The 22,404-nt window shown below is 57.5% G+C and overlaps 8 protein-coding genes across 8 annotated transcripts; 2 read left to right on the forward strand and 6 right to left on the reverse strand.

The window, feature by feature from the left end:
- Positions 1 to 3,955: 3,955 nt before the first annotated feature.
- On the reverse strand, positions 3,956 to 6,088 carry SLS55_006039 (uncharacterized protein; the record flags this gene model as incomplete). Its single annotated transcript, XM_066777476.1, has 1 exon — positions 3,956 to 6,088. One exon carries the CDS (start codon positions 6,086 to 6,088, stop codon positions 3,956 to 3,958), a length of 2,133 nt encoding a protein of 710 aa, XP_066631571.1.
- A 509-nt stretch (positions 6,089 to 6,597) lies between these two features.
- SLS55_006040 (uncharacterized protein) lies at positions 6,598 to 8,087 on the reverse strand (the record flags this gene model as incomplete). The annotated part of the gene is made up of 2 exons (XM_066777477.1): positions 6,598 to 7,577; positions 8,084 to 8,087. The coding sequence occupies 2 exons, from the start codon at positions 8,085 to 8,087 to the stop codon at positions 6,598 to 6,600; spliced, it is 984 nt and encodes a 327-aa protein (XP_066631572.1).
- Positions 8,088 to 8,770: 683 nt separating this feature from the next.
- SLS55_006041 (uncharacterized protein) lies at positions 8,771 to 9,310 on the reverse strand (the record flags this gene model as incomplete). Its single annotated transcript, XM_066777478.1, has 1 exon — positions 8,771 to 9,310. The coding sequence occupies one exon, from the start codon at positions 9,308 to 9,310 to the stop codon at positions 8,771 to 8,773; it is 540 nt and encodes a 179-aa protein (XP_066631573.1).
- A 1,905-nt stretch (positions 9,311 to 11,215) lies between these two features.
- On the reverse strand, positions 11,216 to 12,247 carry SLS55_006042 (uncharacterized protein; the record flags this gene model as incomplete). The annotated part of the gene is made up of 1 exon (XM_066777479.1): positions 11,216 to 12,247. The coding sequence occupies one exon, from the start codon at positions 12,245 to 12,247 to the stop codon at positions 11,216 to 11,218; it is 1,032 nt and encodes a 343-aa protein (XP_066631574.1).
- A 565-nt stretch (positions 12,248 to 12,812) lies between these two features.
- On the reverse strand, positions 12,813 to 13,564 carry SLS55_006043 (uncharacterized protein; the record flags this gene model as incomplete). The annotated part of the gene is made up of 2 exons (XM_066777480.1): positions 12,813 to 13,269; positions 13,323 to 13,564. 2 exons carry the CDS (start codon positions 13,562 to 13,564, stop codon positions 12,813 to 12,815), a joined length of 699 nt encoding a protein of 232 aa, XP_066631575.1.
- An 878-nt stretch (positions 13,565 to 14,442) lies between these two features.
- Positions 14,443 to 16,373, forward strand: SLS55_006044 (uncharacterized protein; the record flags this gene model as incomplete). The annotated part of the gene is made up of 6 exons (XM_066777481.1): positions 14,443 to 14,572; positions 14,624 to 15,326; positions 15,384 to 15,541; positions 15,600 to 15,754; positions 15,938 to 15,966; positions 16,022 to 16,373. 6 exons carry the CDS (start codon positions 14,443 to 14,445, stop codon positions 16,371 to 16,373), a joined length of 1,527 nt encoding a protein of 508 aa, XP_066631576.1.
- A 2,107-nt stretch (positions 16,374 to 18,480) lies between these two features.
- Positions 18,481 to 19,125, forward strand: SLS55_006045 (uncharacterized protein; the record flags this gene model as incomplete). Its single annotated transcript, XM_066777482.1, has 1 exon — positions 18,481 to 19,125. The coding sequence occupies one exon, from the start codon at positions 18,481 to 18,483 to the stop codon at positions 19,123 to 19,125; it is 645 nt and encodes a 214-aa protein (XP_066631577.1).
- Positions 19,126 to 19,919: 794 nt separating this feature from the next.
- On the reverse strand, positions 19,920 to 21,968 carry SLS55_006046 (uncharacterized protein; the record flags this gene model as incomplete). Its single annotated transcript, XM_066777483.1, has 2 exons — positions 19,920 to 20,806; positions 21,965 to 21,968. The coding sequence occupies 2 exons, from the start codon at positions 21,966 to 21,968 to the stop codon at positions 19,920 to 19,922; spliced, it is 891 nt and encodes a 296-aa protein (XP_066631578.1).
- Between the last annotated feature and the right edge of the window lie 436 nt (positions 21,969 to 22,404).

Here is a 22,404-nt window from a genome sequence, read left to right on the forward strand (position 1 = left end):
GCAATGCAGGAGGCCCCGTAGGCTTCCATGCTCTTGATCTTGGAAAGCCCCGAGTAGGTAAGTATGAGGGGAAAAAAGAAAAGAAGAGAGGCGGCGGTGGGGGGGAGGGTTTATATACATGCCGGGGGGCTGGTCCGTGGGACGGGCGGCAGATGATCTGCTGCGGGCGGCTGGTGGGGCAACGGCGGGGGCTATGCCGAATCGGGAGTCGTGGTGGCTGTTTGGGAAGCTGCGGAGGGAGGAATGTGCGCACGAGGGCGCGGGGTGGGTACGGGGGGTGGCACGTGGAGTGGCCCTGGGAAGGAACGGTCTATGGAGGCAGGAGCGAGTGAGGGTTTCGTTCTCTGAGGGTTTCGTGCTCTTGGTGACGTCCGAGCGTTGGCTGCGTCCGGGTGAAGTTGGACAGCTGTTGTCGCGATAGTTTGGTGTTTTCCATGGCCGCGCCACACCAGCTCGAGGCAGCACCAGGACGAATGCTGTAGCTGGTGGAGATGAATACAATTCATGCTATGTTCGTGGAGAGCAGACTTTTTCCTGCAATTCAGTGCAGGCCTGTGGCGCTTGTTGCTGTCTCCCAATTCATGTGCCAGATCTTCATCTTCACTACCCCGACCTCTGACCGCTTCGAAAACGCGCATGGATAACACAAGAATGGGGTTTGTCACCGCGACTGGCCTAGTATCCACGCGGCTCACTTGTATGGATGTGCCGGACTAAGGCTGTCCGCGAAGACGGGAGACCGGTTGGAGATGGAGACATTTGTGGTCCACGCGTTCATTCTGAAATCTCGGGAGGAAACCGCTGTTACGAAGGATGGCCTAGTCTGGTCGAAGAGTATTATCAACGAAATCTCACCTACGAGTGGGACAAGCTGGCTGCTATCCAAGGTCTCATCAGACAAATTGAGAAATGTCTCGAAATCCGCGATACTTGTCCTTTTGGTGTTTGGCGAGAGAAAACCATCGAACAGCTGGGGTGGCTACGAAAGGACTCTCACCTAAAGCCTCATGAAGACCTTTTTGATGTCCCCTCGTGGTCTTGGGCCTCGAAGATAGGTCCAGTGAGGTACTCGCCGTGCATCGACCCAAAGTGCGAGGAATCTATGTCACCCCACATGGAATCAATGGACACCCGGAATGGCATGCTGCGCCTACACGCGTACTTGAAGACAATCTGGGGGACCTGGATACATGACGATGTTTAGTGGGTTCCGGTCAACAAGGAAATAGAGAGTCTCACTCTATTTTGACGAGGAAGAACATCAACGACGTCATAACGACGGCGCAGCCATCACACTGTTGAACTTGGGTGTCTCCGGTCGTAATAGAGAAGTGGGGTGATGTTGGGAGCATTGAACGTCGCAAGTGGGTCAGAAGGCGGGTTTTCCTTATTCTCACATTCTTTCCAAGAAAGGAAGCTTATCAAAGAATTGGAGCGGGCGTACAGAGTGACTCGAATTCACCATTGTTTGCGGATGCAGAGAGGATGGTGATCTTCATAAAATGATTGAGGCCAGAGCATTACAACCCACCAGGATGCGGTGGGGTCAGTATCATATTACAGTGCACCTTCCAGACCAGGAGACGATGTACGGTCGAGAGCTTGGGAGGTGTAAAAAATGAGGTCCTTGGCAATTTCATTTCTCACAACACCTCCATGGGCAGGGAATTCAGATATGCATTTCTCTTTGTCTTTGCTTCCCCGACGGCTTAAACCCGCTTGTAAAGAGACGGTACCACCTTTTATGCTTTGAAATTCTTCGCTTGCACTCATTCTTCGTATGCCATTTTCAAACACTCCGCGCGCTAGATTTCGCGAAGCGACATGTATTAGTACACGTCTCAACGTCTTAATCATTTATTCCTTCGTCATGAGGCATTCATGGCCGTTGCCTGCAGATCTGGACTTAGGGGAGGACGGTGCGCAGAGTATGCATCATCAACGAGATCTCCCAAAGCGTTCTCTGTCTTCGAGAATGGGATGTTGACTTCCTGAAACTTTTTCCTGGGTGCAAAGCAGCCTTCTCCGGCATGCCTAGCGGCACATACACATACAGTAAGGTATGAATTTTCGTATATGGAACCCATATCTTCCGATTCACGCTTTCAGTCTGCCGTGTCGTTTCGGACAATGCATAAAGAATTAATCCAGATGTAGCGCACTACCATCTCCCGGGAAATTTGAACAGTGTAGAGGAATTTCTGCGAGTCGCAGTCAAGGCGAATTCCTCTTCGGTGACTTTCAAGGTTGTCGGTTGTCGTTTTGGTTCGTTCTTGTTGATCCTTTCCCCATCAATGGCTGAGAGGGATATAACGGCCACGCTTTCCATTGCTTTTAAAAAGCTTTGGCGGCTGAGGAGTTTCGCTGGGGCCGAGGTCGATAACGCGCGTAGGGAGAACAGGATCCTCTCCATCCAGCTGCTTTCCCGAGAAACTTTTCTTGCAGGCCTTGTGGTCCTGGACACAGTCGCAAACCGATCTTCGGAGCCACTCAAAAGCTTCGGGGCAGTTCGATGAGGTGAACAATCGGCCATATGGACGAATACCCAGCTTTCTATGAAGGAAACGTGAGTCTTCCTCTTCTTTAAAGTCAATTAGTGTAATTGTCTCCAAATGGTGCGATGCCATGACTGACTTGTGGCTCGTAGAAGGATCCCGGGATGAAAGTCATCTGTGAGGCCGTACCAGAAGGTGCCGTAGTCATCCGTGATCATGGGAAATATTCTTCCGCTCGCAAAGCTAAACCGGTTCCCAACAAGCCTGAGTTGGGTACAGCCATGAAGCTCGCCATCGTTGAGAAATCGCTGACACCGCTTAGCCAGAAGAGGACACAAGTCGCAATTCCTCTTCTAATAAAGCAACTTTCGAAAGTCGGAGACATGCTTGTAATGACCGCCTCTGTCGATTTCTGCTATGTCAAACTCTGTGTCGTTAATCGTGTTAATCTTGTAGATGTCCACCACCGTGATTTTCGAACAGTCTTGGCACAACCTCATTTTTGTTCCCTCAGCAGAGCACTCCGTGGGACCAACGGTCGGTTTACCGAAAGTCTGAGAGTGCAGCCAGTACGAGGTATTTAAGCGTAGATAAGAGGGAAACGGCAAGCCAAATTAGTCCAAGTGAAACGCGATGCGGTACATGGGTCAAGATAGTAGGGTTGCACAAGGAAAATGTCGATATGCATGTCGACGGTCGGTTGGCAATCGACGGCATTCTTCAGCGACATGTCGTAACGAGAGAACGGTATCTGTGATGAAGAAGTTGGGCGGAGATGGAGGTGTTGTAATGCGAAGTCAAAGGTATGGCATGGCGGGAGGAATGCTGGTATTGCTTGCTGGGATCGCTTGCTTGGAGAGTGCAGACCTAAGAGTGTGGAGGATCTGGGATGTCGCACGGCCTGATATCCTGCAGGGATCGCGCATCCATAGCGAGACACATGCAATTCCACCTGTCTAAAATCTCCATCTGAAAAGTGACCCCTTTTTCTCCCGCAATCTTTGATGCCACTGTGACGCCCGACAAGATGTCATTGCCGGGCAAAGCTGCTGCGTCTACATGTGCTTGGGTACTACTTGTCAATCATCCGATTGATGCCTGGGATAGAAGACTGGTTTGGGGTGGTGCGGTTCGAAACCACAGGATTGTATATCCAAGAAAAAACGACTGAAGCCAGGCTAAATCCAAGCAAGATAGGAGATGCTACAAAAGAGAACTGCCAAGTTGGTATCCAACACGTTCACGTCACGTTCCCACTACCAAGCCATGTCAAAAACCACACAGAAAACTCCAATCCCGCATAAAGAAAAAAAGTCATAAGACATCATCCAAAGAAAACCATCAGCCATTACCACCCCAACCCCTCACACCGAGGCCCCAAATCACCAAGGAACCAAACCAAACTAAAGTAGACCAAGGAAAACAAACCAAAGAAAGACAGTAGCCGCTCGCTCCTCCGCTCACACACCCACCGCCCACCTCACACCCCACTCCCACACCCACGGCGCCAGATCCCATCGATCCCCCCACCACCACCACCACCCGCCGCCCTCCTCGACCCACGCACCCTGACCCGGCAGCAGGACCCTCTCGACCACCACCGCCCACCCCTGCACGACCGCCACGACGCCCCGCCGCACCGGCCGGCGCAGCAGCAGCAGTTCCAGCAGCGGCAGCAGGACGTACGCCCGCAGCGTGCGCGGCAGCGAGTACGTGCCCGCAACGCCGTATACGAGGTCGGCGGAGGAGGAGGAGACCTTGTCGGTGACGGCGTCGTCGGCGGCTCTGCGCTTGGCAGGAGGAGGAGGAGTCGACGTCGGAACATCTGCAAGCTTCTGTTTCGGCGCCACGGCCACGCTGAGCTCGAGGTGGGTGCTGCTGCTGCTGCTGCCGCCGTCGCCGCCGCCGCCGATACTGCTACCGCTGCTGCCCGGCCTGGAAGACCAGCCAAGCGGTGCCGGTGGAGGAGGAGTCGACGGCGTCTGCGGCAGTGGCAGTGGCGCAAACTCGCGCTTCTTTGAGTGGTGGTGCTGGCGCGGCGGCGAGGTGTCGGCGGAGCGCGAACGGCGCGAGTCGGGGCTGCCGGGCGGCGTGGGGGGAAGCGTGGAGGCGACGAAGCGGGTCACGAGGGGGTTGAGGACGGGGCTGGTGGGAGGGGTGTGTAGATCGGGCGGGGGAGGAGGCGGGAGGCGGCCGTTCTGTGCAGAGACGGCTTCGTCGGTGGAGGTGGGCCGCTTCTGGCCGGGGGGAGGCGGCGGCGGCGGCAACGACGACGACGATGCTATCGATGACACGAGCGAAGCTATGGCGGTGGAGAAGGGAGGGGCGGAGAGCGGCGGCAGGGTCCAGGAGCAGCGCGTGGGGTGGATGCTTGTGGCTGTGCCTGTTGGCGTGGGCGAGGTGCGGACGGTGATGTCGATGGCGAGGGGTGCGGGGGGGTGGCCTGGCAGGGCGGCGACGAAGGCGTCGACGAAGGCGTGGATGGAGACGTGCAGAGGCGAGGATGGCTCGAGGAAGAGGCGTCCGGCCGTCTCGTCCGCGGCGTCTGCTGCTCTGGACGCTGCGAAGGCTCGCACCGCGCCGTTCAGCACGACCGCGTGGGCCCGGTATGCCTCTCCTCCCTCGGCCTCGACCTCCACCGCCTCGCGCATGACCCACGGCCGCGCATCCGACACGTCGAGACGCGCAAGGCACTCGTACGTGTCGTTCAGACTGTCGCCGTCACCCACCGGCAGCTCCACCCTCTGCACCTCGCCGGCAACGTCCGACTCCCGCGCCTCCAACACCCACTTCTTCCCCTGCTTCCTCCCGGCGTGCAGCATCCCATGTACCTCCCCCCTCCTCCTCACCACAACATCCTCCCCCCTCGGCTCCACAGCCTCGGCCGCACACCCCAACTCCTCAACCAACCGCCCGAACGCCTCATCTCCCTGCATGAACCCGGCCACAGCCCCCTCCGGCGCCAATACCCCACACCGCACCCTCGGCCTCCCCCTCTCAGCCTCTCTCCCCAGCGTCTCCCTCAGCAACCCCACCGCCTCACGCAGCGCAGCATCACCACCACCCCCGCCATCGACGAGTAACTCACACGGCACCCAAACGCTCGGCCTCAGCCGCAGAATGACACCCAGAACCTCATGCTCGTAGAGCGAGGAGGCGCTGTCATCGTCGGGATCTGCGTGGCGGACGCGCAGCGGTGCGGCGGGGATGTGCAGGCGGTGGGCGGACGCGACGGCGGCGGAGAAGCTGGTGGCGGGCGGGAGCAGCGAAGAAGGGTTCAGGAGGAGAGAAAGGGGGAAGCGGCGGGACGGCGGGTCGGGCAGCGCGTGCGCGACGGCGACGGCGTAGTGGCCGCGGGCGTGCAGGGCGCGGGCGAGGGAGAGAGCGCAAGTGTTGCTGCGGGCGCTGTTGGTGGTGAGGAGGATGGTTTGGCGGCCGGACGTTGCGGGCTGGCGCTGGCGCCGCCGGCGGGAAGGGAGGCTGGCGGAGAGGCGGAGGAGGACGAGGACGAGCAGGGTGAATGGGAGGGCGAAGAGCAGGGCGAGGCGCAGGGCGGCGGTGGAGAGGTGGGTCAGCGTCGCGTGGGCGGGCATGCGGCGTGCGGAGGCGGTGGCGGCGCGGCTGTGGCGGGTTATCAGGGCGGTTGCGGCCGAGCGCAGGAGGCAGAGCAGATCCATGGCGTACAGCGCAGCCGTCAGGCCGGGGATGTTGAAAAGGGAAAACGAAAAGAGCGCCATGGAGCGAAGTCAGGCAGAAGAAAAGGCGTCAAGTACGTAGTCAGCAAAGCCACATGAGCAAAGGGAAAAAGCAAAAAACCAGAACCAAGGACACATGAGAAAGATGAGATGCCGTGCCACCGCCTCGGCCAGGCTGCCCCGCTGCCCTTTTTCACTGTTTCCCAGGCCGCCAGCTGATGGCAACACGACATACGTGTAGCGCGCCGAGGGGTCGTTATGACCTCATCGCGCGTCCCCCGCAAACCAACCACACCCCTCCGTCGTCCCTCCCACCCCGTATTGGACGCAGCAACAGCAGTCTCCTAGCAAGCTACACCCCGCCACGACGGCCCCGCCCGCCTCACCATCTCGCGCGCTCGACCTACCTAACTCAACCACCTGTCCGCCACCCACCCCAGCGCCTCCCTCAGCCAGCCATCCTCCTCCTCGCTCGCCGTCGCCTCGAACCCGTGCTCGCCAGGCCTCAGCACCAGCTTGACAACAGCGCCGCCGTCGCCGATCGCCCTTCCATCGCACAGCTGCTGCGCGCGCCACGTCTTCTCCCACGCGCGGCAGAACCGCCTGCTCCCCTGCACCGGCACCACCGTGTCGTCGGTGCCGTGGATGACGCACAGCGGCGGCGGCAGGAAACGTGAAGTCTTGTTGCCACCCCCCGCCGCGTCGCATCGCCGTCGCATCATCATCGTCATCTTGTCCTCGAGCACTTCGAGCGGGTAGAGCTCGCGCTCGCCCCCCAGCAGCTCGCCCAGCCGCCCGTGCTGGAACAGCGCGAGCGACAGCTCCGCCCGCGCTGGCGGCGTGACGCTGCTGATGACGCCGCCGCCGCCGCCCGTGTGGTGTGTGCTGCGCGCGCGCGCCGCTGCCGCGATGTGCTCGTCGATGATGCGGGCGTCGAGGAGGGCGCCGACGCCGACGATTTGCTTCGCTTGGGAGGCGCGGTCTGTGGTCTCCCGGAGCAGGAGCTTTGACGGTGTGCTGGTGGGGACTTTGGCGACGGTGGTGCATGACGGAGCGCCTTCGTCATGGAGGCAGGAGGTGTTGACGTTGATGGTGCGGCGGCCGCCGCGCGTGAAGTGCTCGTCGCCGAGGTCGAGCATGGGGAAGATGCCTAGAATGACCTTGATGCGGTTGGGGTGCATGAGTGCGGATTGGATGGCGAGCCAGCCCCCTGCGCTTTCGCCGCTGACCATGATTTGGCCAAGGTCGACGCCGCAGGGCGTGTTTAACGGATCTTTGAGAAGTAGGTAGGCATGCAGAGATGTGAAAAGCCATGACCACAGGGAGGAGATGTCTGAAAGAATGTCCAAGCCACTGGCTTCCGGTAATAGCCGGTAGTCGGGAGATACTATGGTGGCTGAATGGGCGATGGCGTATGTCAGGAGGTACGGCGGGAACCAGGGGGCGTGGAGGCGTGTACCATTGACCTGTATACATGTGATGAGACGCCATGTTCTGCGGAATCCTTGAGTGTTCCGGCATAGGAGTCAGAATAAGATGCTGGGAAGGGGAACCCACCAAACCGCCTCCGTGGAACCGGACAATGATCGGCCGGGGACCCTTGCACGCGCTGCCCGGAACCAACACCGACGTCTGTATAGGATGGCTGTCCACGATTTTATAGCTAACGTCGAAGATGCGAAACCCTTTGAAGCGTGCGTCCTGCGAGGGCAGCGTAGCTAGAGGCATTGCTGCTTGAGATATGTACGTAAATGCGGAGTCGTATATTAACCTGCGAAGTCCATGCAGCGCAATCGCTTTAAAGCTATTTTCCGCCCTTCCCCGCTGCTTCCGCGTGCCGCGTGTGACCGAGTCATTTTCCTTGTCGCCAATCCTCCAGTCCCCTGCAGAAACGCATCGTTTGCTATCTATCCCCTTGTTCCCGATGCCGTCTTGTGCAGCCCGTCACAAATGACCTTGCCGTCTTCAAATCACATTCGTCAGAAAGGGAAGTGCGGCCCGGGATGTCAAATTCATTGGGTTCCATGGGATCGTGGCCCCTCTCTCGTCCCGCATGCAGATATTCAGGTGATGGTGATGAACGACAAACAGAAAACCGACCCTCGCTGGCGCGACCCCGAACCGCCTCCCGCAATGCCCTGAACTGCCCCATGCCCTTCCTTATGCCATTGTGCTCCTGCGCCCCTCGGGTCCCCTGTGCTCCGGAAAATGCCGTGGTACCCATGTGCGCCGAAGCAATGCCATCCACGCTTGATGAACTTGTCCAGCATCATGGCGATGTCGCTGAGGAAGAACCGACAGATGTAGAAGCCAAAGAATCCGGCAGCGTGGCGGGTGCTCAACTCAGGGCCGACATGCGCAAAGACCTCCATGTGGTGTCCGACGGTTTGATATGGTGCCGAACCCTCTTGGAGGCATGTTTGTCGTAAAAGAAAAGATGTGGTGCCGGACCCTCTTCGAGGCATGTTTGACGTTAAGAAAAGAAATATGGTTCCGGACCCTCCCCGAGGCGCTGTGGTTTCGCTCCCTCTCAGAGGCGCTGTGGTTCCGCTCCCTCTCAGAGGCACACTGGCTCACCCCCTACTCCCCCCTCACCCTCTCCACAACCCTCCCCAGCCGGTGCCTAATCCACGGGTAGTTGCGCCCCGCCCTCTCGAAGTCGGCATGCGTCGCGCCCATGGCGGCGCGACCGGCACGCAGCACCTGCTTGAGCTGGTGGCGGCAGTAGCTGCGGTCTGCCGGCTGCAACATGCCGGCGGCACCGACGTTCGTCCGCGCCTCGTGCGCCGCTTGCAGCATCCCCAGCAGCTGCTGCCGCGCCAGCTGCCGCAGCCGGTCGACCGCCGCCGAGGAGCCAGACGGACCGAGGCGCAGCTCCGCCCGGCCCGCGTCGATGCTGCGTTTGGCCGCTTCTAGCGCCCCCTGTGCGCGCGTGAGCGACAGGAGGAGCGCGCGGCGGGCGGCGGCCGGGTTGGGGGTGGTGGTGGTGTTGGTGCTGGTGTTGGTGCTGGTGCCGGCGCTGGTGGTGGAGGCGGCGGCGGCGGCGGCGGCAGGAGCGGCAGCGGCAGCAGGGCCGGCGGCGGGAGGGGCGGGAGGTGCGGGAGGTGCGGAGGACGCCATCGTGATGGCGATGGTGGTGGTGGTGGTGGTGGTGGTGATGAGGAAGATGATGGTGGTGGTGACGAGGATGGTGGTGATCTTGGTGTGGATTGGATGAGGGCGGAAGATCTGGAGCTGGACTGCTGGAACGTATCGAGTAGGAAGGAGCGCGAGCGGTGGTGAGGTGCGTAAGTGAGAGTCACCCAGCAACCATCCGAGCTAAGCCTCTTTTGGTCGGTAGAGATTTTACTGCGGACTTGCGACTGAACTCTCACGAAGATACTAATCTCCTCCTACGTGGGTAGCTGTATCCAATCTCTGGACGCGTTTTCCCGTCCGAGACTCGCCTACTTGTCAAGTGATGATCCAGTCAAAGGAGTGGTAATCCTTCTTAGAGTATCATGGTTGAGACATACGAGCGCAGCTGGCTAACGAGAACGCGTCGCATAACGCGTCGCATACTGATAAATAGCAGACTCATAGAGAATTTACTGCTACTTTGGCTGCGAACAGATGAGACCGACGAAACTAGGATTATTAACTTCTTCGTACCAGCTCTATCCAAGCCAACAGTCTCTGTGCTCGTCGCCGCCGCACTCGTGGTCGCCACGCTCGCCTTCAACAACTACCCACCATAACCTGCCACGCTCTTCATCGTTAACAGCTTGCCTACAGCTGCTGCTCTCCGGGCGCGCGCTCATCCATACCAGCATCTGCGACCCTACCGCAAGGGAATAACACGCCACCGACACTGACATGCAATCCACAAAGACCTTTCAAGCTCGTCCCCAGGTTCCAATAAAGCGGATCCAGCCATCTTTTGGTTGTAATCGAGCGTGAAATGTCCGAGTTGTTCATACATGCTTCCATTCGTACTGGTCCAGCGCTTGAGCTTCCGTCCCGCCCAATCCCTCGCCCGCCGCGGTCTGTGGCTCTTTCTACAACTTCGCCCTATGGGAATCAGTTCCTTCAAAACTTCTTTCAACGAAACGTCAAAAGCGTGGCATAGAAGCGGGATTTTTTCTGGGTACAAAGGCATAGAAGGCTGTCGGCACGGCTTAGTGACGAGTCACTGTACATCTCATGGCTCTCTGCCATAGAAATAGCCTCTAATAACAGCACTTGGCTGTTGCTCTCGTCGTGTATGAGTCGTTCGAGCATGCAATATCACCTTTGAGCGTCATTAACCTTGAGCAGAATAAGCTTGTCCCACCAAACATATAGCGGGGCATATGTAGTTGCGACAGGATCGGCTGCCTCAGTGGAAGGGGTGTTGCGGGCGAGGCTGTTATCATCGCAAAGTGCAGCTGTTGCTCGGGTTTGGGAATGAGCATGCTGTAAGCACCAAAGTTGCAGAACAACTTGCCAGGGCTCATGGCCGCGGTAGCCCTTTGGAGGCCGCTGGGAAGGGTCAATTACGGCAATAGAGTGGTGGTCTGTATGGTTGTCCAGCACAACTTGAGTTAGCGGACAAGGAATGGGACTGCGACCTATAGCTCAGGCTACCTCAACTGCAGAAGAGCCGACCTCTCCACCTTGCTGACATGAAGCGCGCGATGAGGACAGTGATGTTGATTTTTGACTACATGAAGCGCATCGAGAAATTCTATGGTGAAGATGAGACGGCATGGCAATGCAGCCTAGGGCTAAGATCCCCTATGGTGCTGTACGGAAATTGGAAGATAACCACTCCCCATTCATGAGTTGCGGGTTCAACTTTACTCAAAGCTGGCGCTGGTTGCGATGACGCTGCAGGCGCTCATGCTCTTGCAGTCTGGCCAAGTTCATATCGTGGCCCCTCTGTAGCAGTCTCTGATCCGGAAGCACTTTTTCCCCCCAGAAACCTCCCCCTCAGCACCTATCAGCGACGATGAATACCCCAGAAAGCCTCCAGAAACCAAGACCATTCCTCCCCCACACCCACACTCAACCCCTGAGCATGCGCAGCGCGGCCTGAATCGCGTCCGCATTCTCCACCCCAAGATCGACGGGCCACTCGAGATCAAACAAGCCAAAAGGCTCGCTAGTAGCAGCCTTGAAGTCGACATCAAGGCCGAAGCGGGTATCCGGCCGCTCCAGCGCCAAATCCGTCAAGCGCCGCACGAGCAGCAATACCTCCTCCTCCAAGCCGCCCAGCACGACAGCAGCCTCCTGCGGCGCCAGCCGCTTGCGGGCGACGGAGCGCACCAGCATCTTCGGCGGACCCATGTCCCCGTCCTCGCCCTCGCCCTCGTCACCGACATTCACGATCATGCTCACGGCGTCGCTATCGTCGCCGCTGCCGTCGTCGACGATCTCGAAGGCGCCGGCGCGCGCGGGCAGGGCGAAGCCGTCGGGCAGGACGCGCCGGCCGAGCACGACGACGCGCAGGTGCTGGAGGCCGGCCAGAGGGCGCAGGGCGGCGAGGTCGACGGCGCCGGCGGTCCAGTTGTCGTCGGCGGGGGCGAAGCCCCTGCGCCAGGCGAGGAGGGTGATGTGGCGGACGCGGGCGAGGTCGGGGGGCGCGGTGCGCGCGAGGAAGGCGGCAAAGACCTCGTGGCGGTGGAAGAGGAAGGTCGTGCTGCGGTATAGGACGGCGGCCGCCTCGGCGTGCACCGCGCGGCTGACCAGCAGCGTTTGTGGTTGGAGACGCCGCGAGCGCGAGAGGCAGTGCGAGGGGAAGGCGGCGCAGAGCCAGCACTGGGAGAAGAGCGTGAGCGCCGTCTGCGCCTGCCCGAGGAAGAGGCCGATGATGACGCCCGGGTTGATGTTGCTCTGGGTTAAGAGCCAGTGCGGGTCTTTGGGGGTGGCGGCGGCGAGGATGCAGTCTGTGACCGTGCTGCGGTAGTTGGTGTCTATGATGACCTCGCGCGATCCGAGGATGAGGTCATAAATTTGGAGGCGCACGTTCTTGGGGAGGTCCATGAAGCGAAACGGACCCTTTTCAACCGGCGGGGGGGAAGGCGGGAACGAAGCCATGATGGTGGTGGTGTTTTGAGGTGAAGAGAGTGGCTACGCGTGCTGGTGTAATGAAGAGCGCGTGGGCGCGTGGTAGAATGCTCACTGTTTACTGCTATAGCTGTTGATGCGCTAAGCCTGATTTAGTCAGAGAAAGATGTGCGTTGTCATTGTTGGTGCTGGTTGACTAGACGTAGACCATTTGCTCTCATCTAGATATTTCAAGCAGCTTCCTGGGCTGTTGATGAATAAGGTTGGGCCGCCTTAGCTATCTATGTTTAAACAATATCCTGACAAGGAAGTTCTTGAGATGACCTTGTTCTTTCAGGGCACGAACGAGCCTTATTACATGATTATCATGTCTACAGCCATGTCGTGTTGCTGGGTTGCAGCCCTTCTCTGATAGCATGCGAACTGGTGCCACTCTTCCAATCCGAAGAAATGGCATTTCGTCAAGTATGTCAAGCAGTATAGAAAGAACTCGGCATCTTGTTTGATGCTGGCCAATAACATATAGTGATGGAAAGTCTATCAATATGGACAAACATATGGAAAGCTTCATCAACCATTGCGCTGTCAGACTTCCTCAAGATGCAAACGTGACAAAGCATTCCTCCCATGGTACTTGTTCCCTCACTTGATATTCCCTCCCGCTGTCCTCGATATAACTCTTAATCTCTTCCACCCCTCCGTAAGTCTCCATGACGACCTGCTTTACTTTCAACTCATCCAGCAACAAAAGGACGTCGGCAATATGGCCCAGTGGAACGGCTTGTCGCAAGTTGACATGGACTTCCTGCAGGTGCTCCATCTGCTGAACGGCAGTGCAGACCTGACGCCAAACCGGCGGCCTGTCTAGAGTGCGATACCTATGGTAGTTCTGGGTGTAGTTCAGACTCCAATTGAGTTCCAGGCGGATGCGGATGCGTCTGATAGGATTTGCGAGGAATGAAGGTAGACTCTTCGAAAAGCAAATGAACTCCTGAGGCAGCTTGAAGTCGAAGATATTGTTCAAGTACAGAAATGACAAGGTTTCGCCGTAGCTGAAGAGGAAAGTGTAAGTTTCGGGTGGGTTGAGGAGGTCTCCGGTACGCACAGTCTTTTGCAGCTCAATGGCAGGCCCAGGATGGCGCCCTTGGCGACGGTTTGGCCATCGGGAAGGGCAGCATGTTTTGTGCAAACAGTGGAGGTGAAATGCCAGTTCATGTGCTTGAGCCATGCTTTCTGGGCCCACGTTTTTCCGCAGTCCAGGCGTTCCTCCCTGTGCAGGACGGCCCAGGAGACGGGGACGGCGGGACGGGGTCGTTCGTAGCATCTCATGGCCGGACAGTGCTCCATGTGGATCAGCTCGCCGCCCAGAGCGTACTCCCAAATGACCAGTCTAATTTCGGCGGGCAGGTTGAATAGCGGCGATTGAAATTGGTTGGCGGGCTGTCGTTGGGTTAGCGGATGCAGTGGTGCCGAGAAGTCATGGCCGCACTGTCTGCGCGTCGCCGCCGGGAGACGACGCCTCTGCGCCCACCGTCCCGCCTCGGATCCAGGACCTATAGAGACTCTGCATTATGTCGTCGGGTGCGGTCTGACGGGCGCTCTGAGATGGGATTTAGAGGTGGATCGGCGGTGAAGACGTTCCCGGATGCTTGTGAGTTGCAGGTGTTGTTGCCTGACGGACGCATGGACCCACCCCGGCGGCTGTGTCTTTTCTTGGCTCCAGGGGACATTGCTTGGCAACTTGCGATGGGAGTGGACAACAAGAACTTGACCAAGGAAAAGAAGCATTCCAGGATCAAGATCGACCTCTCCCTCAAGCCACGCGGGTGGGGTTAGTTGTACGGACACGCATTCACGTGACGTCGTATGCGTATAGGCTGCTAGAAGAGGGATGGACAGAGCGGTACAGCGGCCGTGCATGTTTCCCGGTTTAGGTTAGCCAGCCCAAGCATGTACAGCTGTCGATGCGTGGAGCCAGGCCGGAAGGGGGCGTGGGCTACCTAGTCCGTGTCCTAGCCCGTGTCCTAGCCGTGTCCTAGCCCGAGTCTTAAGCGCGCGCGCCGCGTACCCGTGTCGATCCCTGTCGTATTCGCTCCCAGCCCTACGCCGCATCTCTAGGCTGCGCCGCAACGAAACCTTACTTATTGCTCCTTCGAAGCCTTGTTTCTTCTGAATCCCCAATTCTTTCTTCCTTTTCTGCGTATACCCCTTTCCCATTGGCTACCATGGCCCACGGCAATGCCAGCTCTGGCCCCTTCGAACTGCCCGCTGAGGACGTCCACAGCGATGCTCCCCCAGCGTATGCAGAAATGGCAGTATCAGGCCAAATAATCGAATCCAACACCAATATGCGAGGTGCGCATCAAGATTTCTTACTCGCTGCCATTGCTGACTCCCACTCGCCAGACGACGGCCGCATCGACGTCGACCTCGACTCCAAACTCGGCCGCACCCTCTCGCGCATCTACCACGCCCCTCCCGAGCCGCTCGCCAACCTGCGACCCTCCACCCCTCCTCCCATCTACAGCGAACGCGAGGAACGCCAGCGCACCTGCCCCGTCCACCTCAACGTCGTCATCCAAGTCGTCGGCAGCCGCGGCGACGTGCAGCCATTTGTCGCCCTGGGCACCGAGCTGCAGCGCCACGGCCACCGCGTGCGCCTCGCCACCCACGACACCTTCGCGTCATTTGTGCGCTCCGCCGGTCTCGAGTTCTATCCCATCGGCGGCGATCCCGCCGAGCTGATGGCGTACATGGTCAAGAACCCGGGGCTCATCCCCAACATGCGCAGCCTGCGCGCCGGCGACATACAGCGCAAGCGCGAGATGGTGCGGGAGATGTTGGAGGGATGCTGGCGCTCGTGTGTCGAGCCGGATGAGCTGACGGGTGACCCTTTCGTTGCTGACGCCATCATTGCGAATCCGCCGAGCTTTGCCCATGTGCATTGCGCCCAGGCGTTGGGCGTGCCCGTGCACTTGATGTTTACCATGCCGTGGAGCAGTACGAGGGCCTTTCCGCATCCGTTGGCGAACTTGAGATATAAGGATACCGAGAGGAGCGTGGCAAACTTTGTGTCATACGGTGTGGTCGAGTGGATGACTTGGCAGGGGTAGGTGTTCCCCGGAGGAGCTTTGCGGCTTGATCACTGAGCTGACATTCAACCCAGATTGGGAGATGTTATCAACGACTGGCGGAGGGAGCTGGATCTGGAAGCTGTGCCCATGTCTGAGGGCCCACGCCTTGTCGACACTTTAAAAGTGCCATTCACATACTGCTGGTCGCCTGCCTTGGTGCCAAAACCAGCGGATTGGCCGGCACACATTGGTCAGTGGATCCAAAAAAGTGTCTCATGGGAACAATTTATGCTGACTGCAGCTCCAAGACGTCTGCGGCTTCTTCTTCCGAGATCCTCCCCAGTACAATCCTCCTGAAGACCTTGCCGCCTTCCTTGATGCAGGAGACCCGCCGGTATATATTGGTTTCGGCAGCATCGTGATCGACGACCCGGAACGGATGACAAATATTATCTTGTCGGCTGTAAGAGCGACTGGTGTGCGAGCGATAGTATCGAGAGGCTGGAGCAACTTGGGGGAGGCACATTCGACTGAACAGGTGCTTTATTTGGGCGATTGTCCCCACGAGTGGTTGTTCCAGCATGTGTCTGCAGTGGTGCACCACGGAGGAGCAGGAACTACTGCTTGCGGATTGCTTAACGGCAAGCCAACCACCATCGTACCCTTCTTCGGAGAGTGAGTGTTGCTGTCCGTTTACACAGCCGATAGAGATATTGACAGAAAATCGCAGTCAGCCGTTTTGGGGGAACATGATTGCAGCATCAGGAGCAGGACCCATCCCGATTCCGCAGAAGGAGCTCACATCCGACAACCTCGCCGAAGCCATCAGATACTGCCAGTCTCCACAAGCGTCAACAGCCGCCCGCGAGATATCAGAGAAAATGAAGACAGAGTCCGGAGTGCAAACTGCCGTAGATTCATTCCACAAGAATCTTCCTTTGGAAAAGATGGCTTGCGATCTTTTCCCAGATCGGCCTGCGGTATGGAAATACACCAAGGGAAAGCAACGTATGAAGCTTTCGAAGCTAGCGGCTGAGACTGTCGTATCAACCCTGGCAATTGATAGGAAGCATATGAAGTAGTAAGTGTGTCCTTGACATGGAATGACCCTACAGCGCTAATAAAGAATCTGCAGCTACGAGACAAACACAATCATCATAGAGAACCACCGCTGGGATCCCGTAACAGGCGCCACATCCGCCTACATAGGCACAATAACGAACATGACCAAAGCCACCACAGGCATCTTCCTCGACCCTTACCAAGAATACCGCAAAGGCCACGCCAACGCCAGCCACAGCCGTACCAGCTCGCGCGGTCCACCAACCAGACCTTCTCTAGAATCCTCGCCATCAACCTCCAGCTTCTCACGACCATCATCACCGGCACGAAACCCCTCCTCCTGCTCCTCCTTCAGCAACCACAACGACCCATCTACATCCTCCATCAAGGCTATCAAACGCAAACCCCTTCCCACCCGCACCAGCACCAACACCAGTATCAGCACCACCACCTCCTCCACCACCACCGCCGCTGCCGCCACCCCCTCCACGTCCACGACCCCAACCCCCACCACCTCCGACCCAATCACAGGCGGCAGCCTCATCCCCCCGCGCCCCTCCTCCCCCACACCCTCAACCTCCACCACGACCTCAGAGCGCGCGCGCCGCACGCACGCCCTCCGCACCGCCGGCAAAATGGCCACGGCGTCCGCAAAATCCCTCGGCCAACTCCACACCTCCTTCGTGCGCGGCATGCTCGTCGACATCCCGCTCTCCGTCGCCGAAGGCATGCGCAACGTGCCCACCCTCTACGGCGAAGCCGTGGCCCCGCACGCACCCATCACGGGCTGGAAATCGGGCGCCGTCGTGGCGGGCAAGAACTTTGCGTGGGGCATGGCGGAGGGGGTCGCGGGGATCGTGACGCAGCCGATGCGCGGCGCGAGGGAGGAAGGCGCGCTGGGCGCGGTTAAGGGCGTTGGGAGGGGTTTAGCGGGGTTGGGGGTTAAGACGGCGAGTGCGGCGGTGGGGGTTGTGGGGTATGGCGGGCAGGGCGTGGTCAAGAGTTTGAGGGCGTGGGGGCATACGAGGGTGCGGAAGGCGGTGGTGGAGAGGAGGGTGGCGGAGGGGGTGTGGGCGAAGGGGAGCGTGGGGAGGGCGGAGGTGGAGTGGGCGGTGGTCGAGTTTGAGAGGTTGAGGGGTGGGAGCTAAGTGGGGTGGTGGCGGGTTTAGGGGGGGGATTGGACTTGGTGGCTGGCTCTTCGGAAGGGGATGTTTTTTTATACCCACCGGTGTTGCAGTTGGATGGCGAGAATTGGACTTCTTCTTACAAAGCAGAAACCATAGCCGCTACACTTAAATGCAATGCGCGGTAGCATTCCTTATATTGCAACACTTCTTGATAGACATTCTGCGCTTCTTCTGCCGTGCTGAAGGCTTCCATTAGCATGCCGTTGCCCGTTGGACGGCCGATATATGCGGTTTGATAATCTCTTTCGTGGCATCAACAAAACTTTCCCACGAACAAACGGATTAATTGTGCTCAGCTAAACAAAGCTTGTGCCTTTCTGCTCTACAGTCTCAAAGTCAATCCTGATACTGCTTTTTGTTACCGATAAACTCCCCTCCAGCCGCATAAATGAACAACAGTAGCAGGCGAGCCGCAATAACACTACTAGAGCCTTATTCCCACAGCTACGCAGCACCTCCCATATTTGTTAGAACATCTCATCCATATATGTTCGTCACGACCAGAGCATCTCGCAGTCCGAAGATCCCAGTCCGCTCGCGAGAAATCAAGATTGGATACATCACTGTTGCACTGATTAATATCCGGAGTGATGTTATGAATTAAAAGATAGCATCTACGTATTGGGCTTTCGGTTTGCATAAAAAGTCCAGACTTTACAAGAATCCCCCCTGGGCACGTAGGAATGAGGTGCTGCCTCTGTGGACGCGAGCATCAGCGTTTAAAAAGGGCACTCCACCCCTACATCCCCCGTACACCACACCTCATCATTACCCCTCCCGCACAACATTAGCGATCAACGTGAAAACGGTAGCGCTGCAAAGAAGAAAAAGAAAACGACATGCCCCATCCACCCCGGCCCCAATATTCCCAAACCCCGTACGTACGTCCGCTGCTCAGAGTCACAGCAAAAGCACCGCCGCGAAGCCCACTCCCCCCAGCATGGCGCCGGCCTTCCATCCTCCGAACCGAGCGGCCGATCCGGCCGCGGTGGTAGCCGTCGCCGACGTCGCCGCCGCGGTGCTCGTGCCGCTCTTCTTCGTCGTCGTCGTCCGCGTCGACGTCCGCGCGGAACGGGAAGACGTCCCGCTCGACCCGTCTCCGCTCTTCGATTTCGTCGTCGACGCTCTTCTGCTCGTTGCGCGCGACGTCGAGCTCTCTGCCTCCGTCGGACTCCTCGACGTCATGCTCGGCGGCTGCGGCACCAAAGACGAGGCAGACGTAAGCACCATCGGCGGCGGCGGCGGCAAAGACGAGGCAGACGTATGCACATTGCCGGTGGTGGTAACCGTGGTCGCCATCGGCTCCGGCCCAGTCGTGACGGCGCTCTGGACAGCAACACTAGTCTTCTTCGACACGGTCGGGACGTTGAGGGCGCCGCCGCGTTCCAGCGTCCACGGGGGATCGAACGCGCCGCCGTCGGCGTCGGGGAAGCACGTCGTCCACGCGGGCTGCAGCGCCGTGACGCGGGTCGGCATAGCAAAAACAGGCCTGCAGGGATCGTGCGGGTACGGCGTCGCCGTCAGCGCCGCCGACGCGTCTGCGGGCACGACAAAGGACGAGGTCGGGTTCGCGGGGAAGGAGTAGACGCCGACGTCTACACTGCTGCAGGCGGCGAGGTCGGACCAGGTCATCGGGACCGTCGTTGTGTTCCAGATGACGGTCCAGTCGCCTTCGAGGCGGTCGGAGACGGTGGAGGTGGTGTTGATGATCTGCCTGTTCCATGTGATGGTGCTGATCTCGTCGGGGCTGAGGGAGATGCGTGTGTCTGCTTCGTTGATGGTGCGCGTTGTAGCGCCGCAGGGGACTTCACGGGAGAGTCCGCGCATGGCTAGGTAGACGCTTGGCCAGATCCTGTTATACGCTATGTCAGCTGCTGTGTGTTATTTGGTTGAGGAGCATGAACTTACGGCACGAAACCTGACACTGTGGTGGCTGGGGTGCCTGTCGAAAGCGGCAGTGTCCAGTCGGCCTCCCCTTCCCATAGCGAGAATTCGAACGTCGCCGCTTTCAACTTGCATCTTCCGGGAGTGCAAGTAGTCGATGATGGAAGCGCAGATGTGAAAGAAGTAATCATCGTTGATAATGACCGGGTGGTGCTTGATTCTACCGTAATAGATTCGATTGAGGCAGTTCTTGAACTAGTGGAGACTGTACTTGTATCAAGCGATGAGACTGGCGGCGAAACAATGGGTGGCGTCGTTTCGCTTGAGGAAACTTTCTTTGAAGTGATTGGATGACTCGGTGATGGAGTGTTGCTAATGCTGCCAGAGCTGTGCGGTGGAAATGTAGGGATGGATGGCGTGAAGCTTGTGGGAAGTGCTGCTGGAGTGCTTGAGGCGGGAAACGTTGAAGGGGAGCTTTCGATCGAAGTGGGTGTATTACTTGGAGAAAAACTGCTTGGAGACATTGTAGGAAATGGCGGAGTTGGTAACGGCGGTAAATTCGAGTCTATAGGCTGCGTCGAAGTTGTATGATGTGGTGGGAGCGCCGGATGAGACGTTGAAGGCGGATTCATTGAATGGACCGTCGTAGATGGTGTGCTTGTTGAAGGAACGGACATGGAAGCTTTCGTAGACGGAGTGAAGGCTGTTGTCGCTGTTGTTGTCGCTGTTGTTGTTGCTGTTGCTGTTGCTGTTGTTGTTGGTGGTGTTATTGGCCTCGTGGTGGGGGCGGTGATAGAGGATACGGCAGGATCCGTAGTAGGTGTTGTGAAAGAAACTGTCGTAGGATCTGATGTAGAGGTTGTGGCCGGGGCTGTGGTTGGAACTGGGGCAGGCGATGTGTTTGAAGTCGTAGCTAGACTTGTGGCAGGAATCAAGGGCGTCGAGATGGTTGTGGGTCGTGTGGTTGCAGCGCCAGATATGGGAAGTGTAGATGTTTGGGGGGATAATGTGGAGGTTGTGTGACCAGCTGAGGACGGTATGGTAGATGATGAGATCAAAGTATCTGATGGAGTGCTTCTGGACGAGTGCGGGGTGAAAGTACTCGAGGCTGGGGGAATGACATTTGTAGATGTAGGAATTGTGGAGATTAAATTTGTCAAGGATGAGGATATGAAGGGTGAGGTCGTAGAGGGTTTTGTCGAAGATGAAGGAGAATCCAAAGAAGATAGCGGTGGTAGCGGACTCGATGTGATTGAGATCGAAAAAGATATCGATGAAACAGGAGTAGAGATTAATGTGGACGTTGGCGAAGTAGACTTGGATGAGACCGGGGGTGATGAAATCAGGCTTGATACAATAGACGTTGCTGTAGTGGTGCTTGGCTCAATTGGATTAAATGTGGTTGTTCCCGATGCGATCGTGCTCGATATGCTTGGAATAGATATACTTGAGATGTTGGAAGAGGTTTTGCTCGATGCAGATGGCTTCTGCGAAGTCGAAGAGCTAATTGGTGGCACGATGGAGCTCGACATGGTTGCAACACTGGACGTCGATGGTATGAAGGCAGTAGTGGTCGACGTTGAAGATATAGGAATTGTAGTTCTGTGACTTGTCGAAGAAGAAAGCGGCTTTGAAGTTGATGGTGGAGAAAAGATACTGCTCGTGGAGATTTTGACTGTCGTGGTTATTTTGACTGTCGTGGAGGCTGTGACTGTCGTGGTTATTTTGACTGTCGTGGAGGTTTTGACTGTCGTGGAGATTATGACTGTCGTAGTGACTGGCCGGATTGAGGAAGACGACGGCGGAGAAAAGATACTGCTCGTGGAAATTGTGGCTGTCGTGGTGACTGGCCGAGTTGAGGAAGACGACGGTGGATTCCATGTTGATGTCGACTTGGATGTCACGGCAGGAGGCGTGGGAAGTATCGAACTCGAGGTTAAAGTGGTGGTGATAACTGTCGAGTTTGGCGAGTGGTGACTTGTTGAGCTCGTACCCGGCTTGCTCGAAGAGGCCGGAGGTCTAGCTGTGGATGTTGAGCACGGAGTTGTAGTGTTCGAGAGTGTCGTATGGGTGCATGAAGTGCTGTTTGAATATGAGGGAACTATACTGGAGCTCATAGTACCACTTGATATCGGCGTAGGAGGTGGAATGACAGCGGTGGTAGCGGTGGAAGACGGAACGGACTTTGTACTGCAGGGAGGCACCGGCTTACTGGACAAAGTGCACGTCGAGGCATAGACTGTGATGGTCTTAGTACTCTTTGAGCTCACCTTTATGGATGATGAAGTCGGGGTAAGCCAATGAGTGTAGGTGCATGTGCTTGTTCTCATCTTGTCTCCCTCTGTGATGTATTCCAGGCTCGTCAAGAGCTCGAACGTATCTGATTCCAGCTCACTTCTCCTCAATCTTCTTCCTGTATCCGGTACTGTGGAGTTGAGAGTAAGACCTTTCAGGTCAACGGCACTGCTGTAGTCGATGCTACACTCTCCCCAAGAGGATTGGCAGCCATTACCGCAGAAAGCTGGGCCGGAGCCACTGACGCATTTTTAGTACTCTGCTAGTATGTTCGGTCATGAAGTGGCTTACCAGTGCCCGTTCATGGAACAACATGTTCCCTGCGGGCATCGGCGGTGACCAGCTTGGGGGCCGCAGCACGGCACTTCGCTAGGGCTGGAGGTAGGACTACTGGTGGTGTAGGTGGAACTGTGTCTCTTCGTTGTTTCGGGCTCGTCTCTGGCGAAATAGACTGTCTCAGCCTGTGGCGTCACAGAAGGCCAGGACATCCCTTACCTTGAGGAGTGCGATAGAGTGGAGCGAGTGTGTGTCGAAGAGACTTGCTCTGGGTGTTGGCTAGTCGAGGCTGAAATGTAGGTGGAAGTGTGGTGTTTTGGTGAAATAGTGCAGCTCTCTGAGCTGATGTGATCTGACTCCAAGGTCGTTGTAGTCGTGGGATTGGTAAACGATAGGATACCGGTGAGTG

The sequence above is a fragment of the Diplodia seriata genome, assembly GCF_021436955.1.
Source record: "Diplodia seriata strain FDS-637 chromosome Unknown scaffold_6, whole genome shotgun sequence".
NCBI classification, from domain to species: Eukaryota; Fungi; Ascomycota; class Dothideomycetes; order Botryosphaeriales; family Botryosphaeriaceae; genus Diplodia; species Diplodia seriata.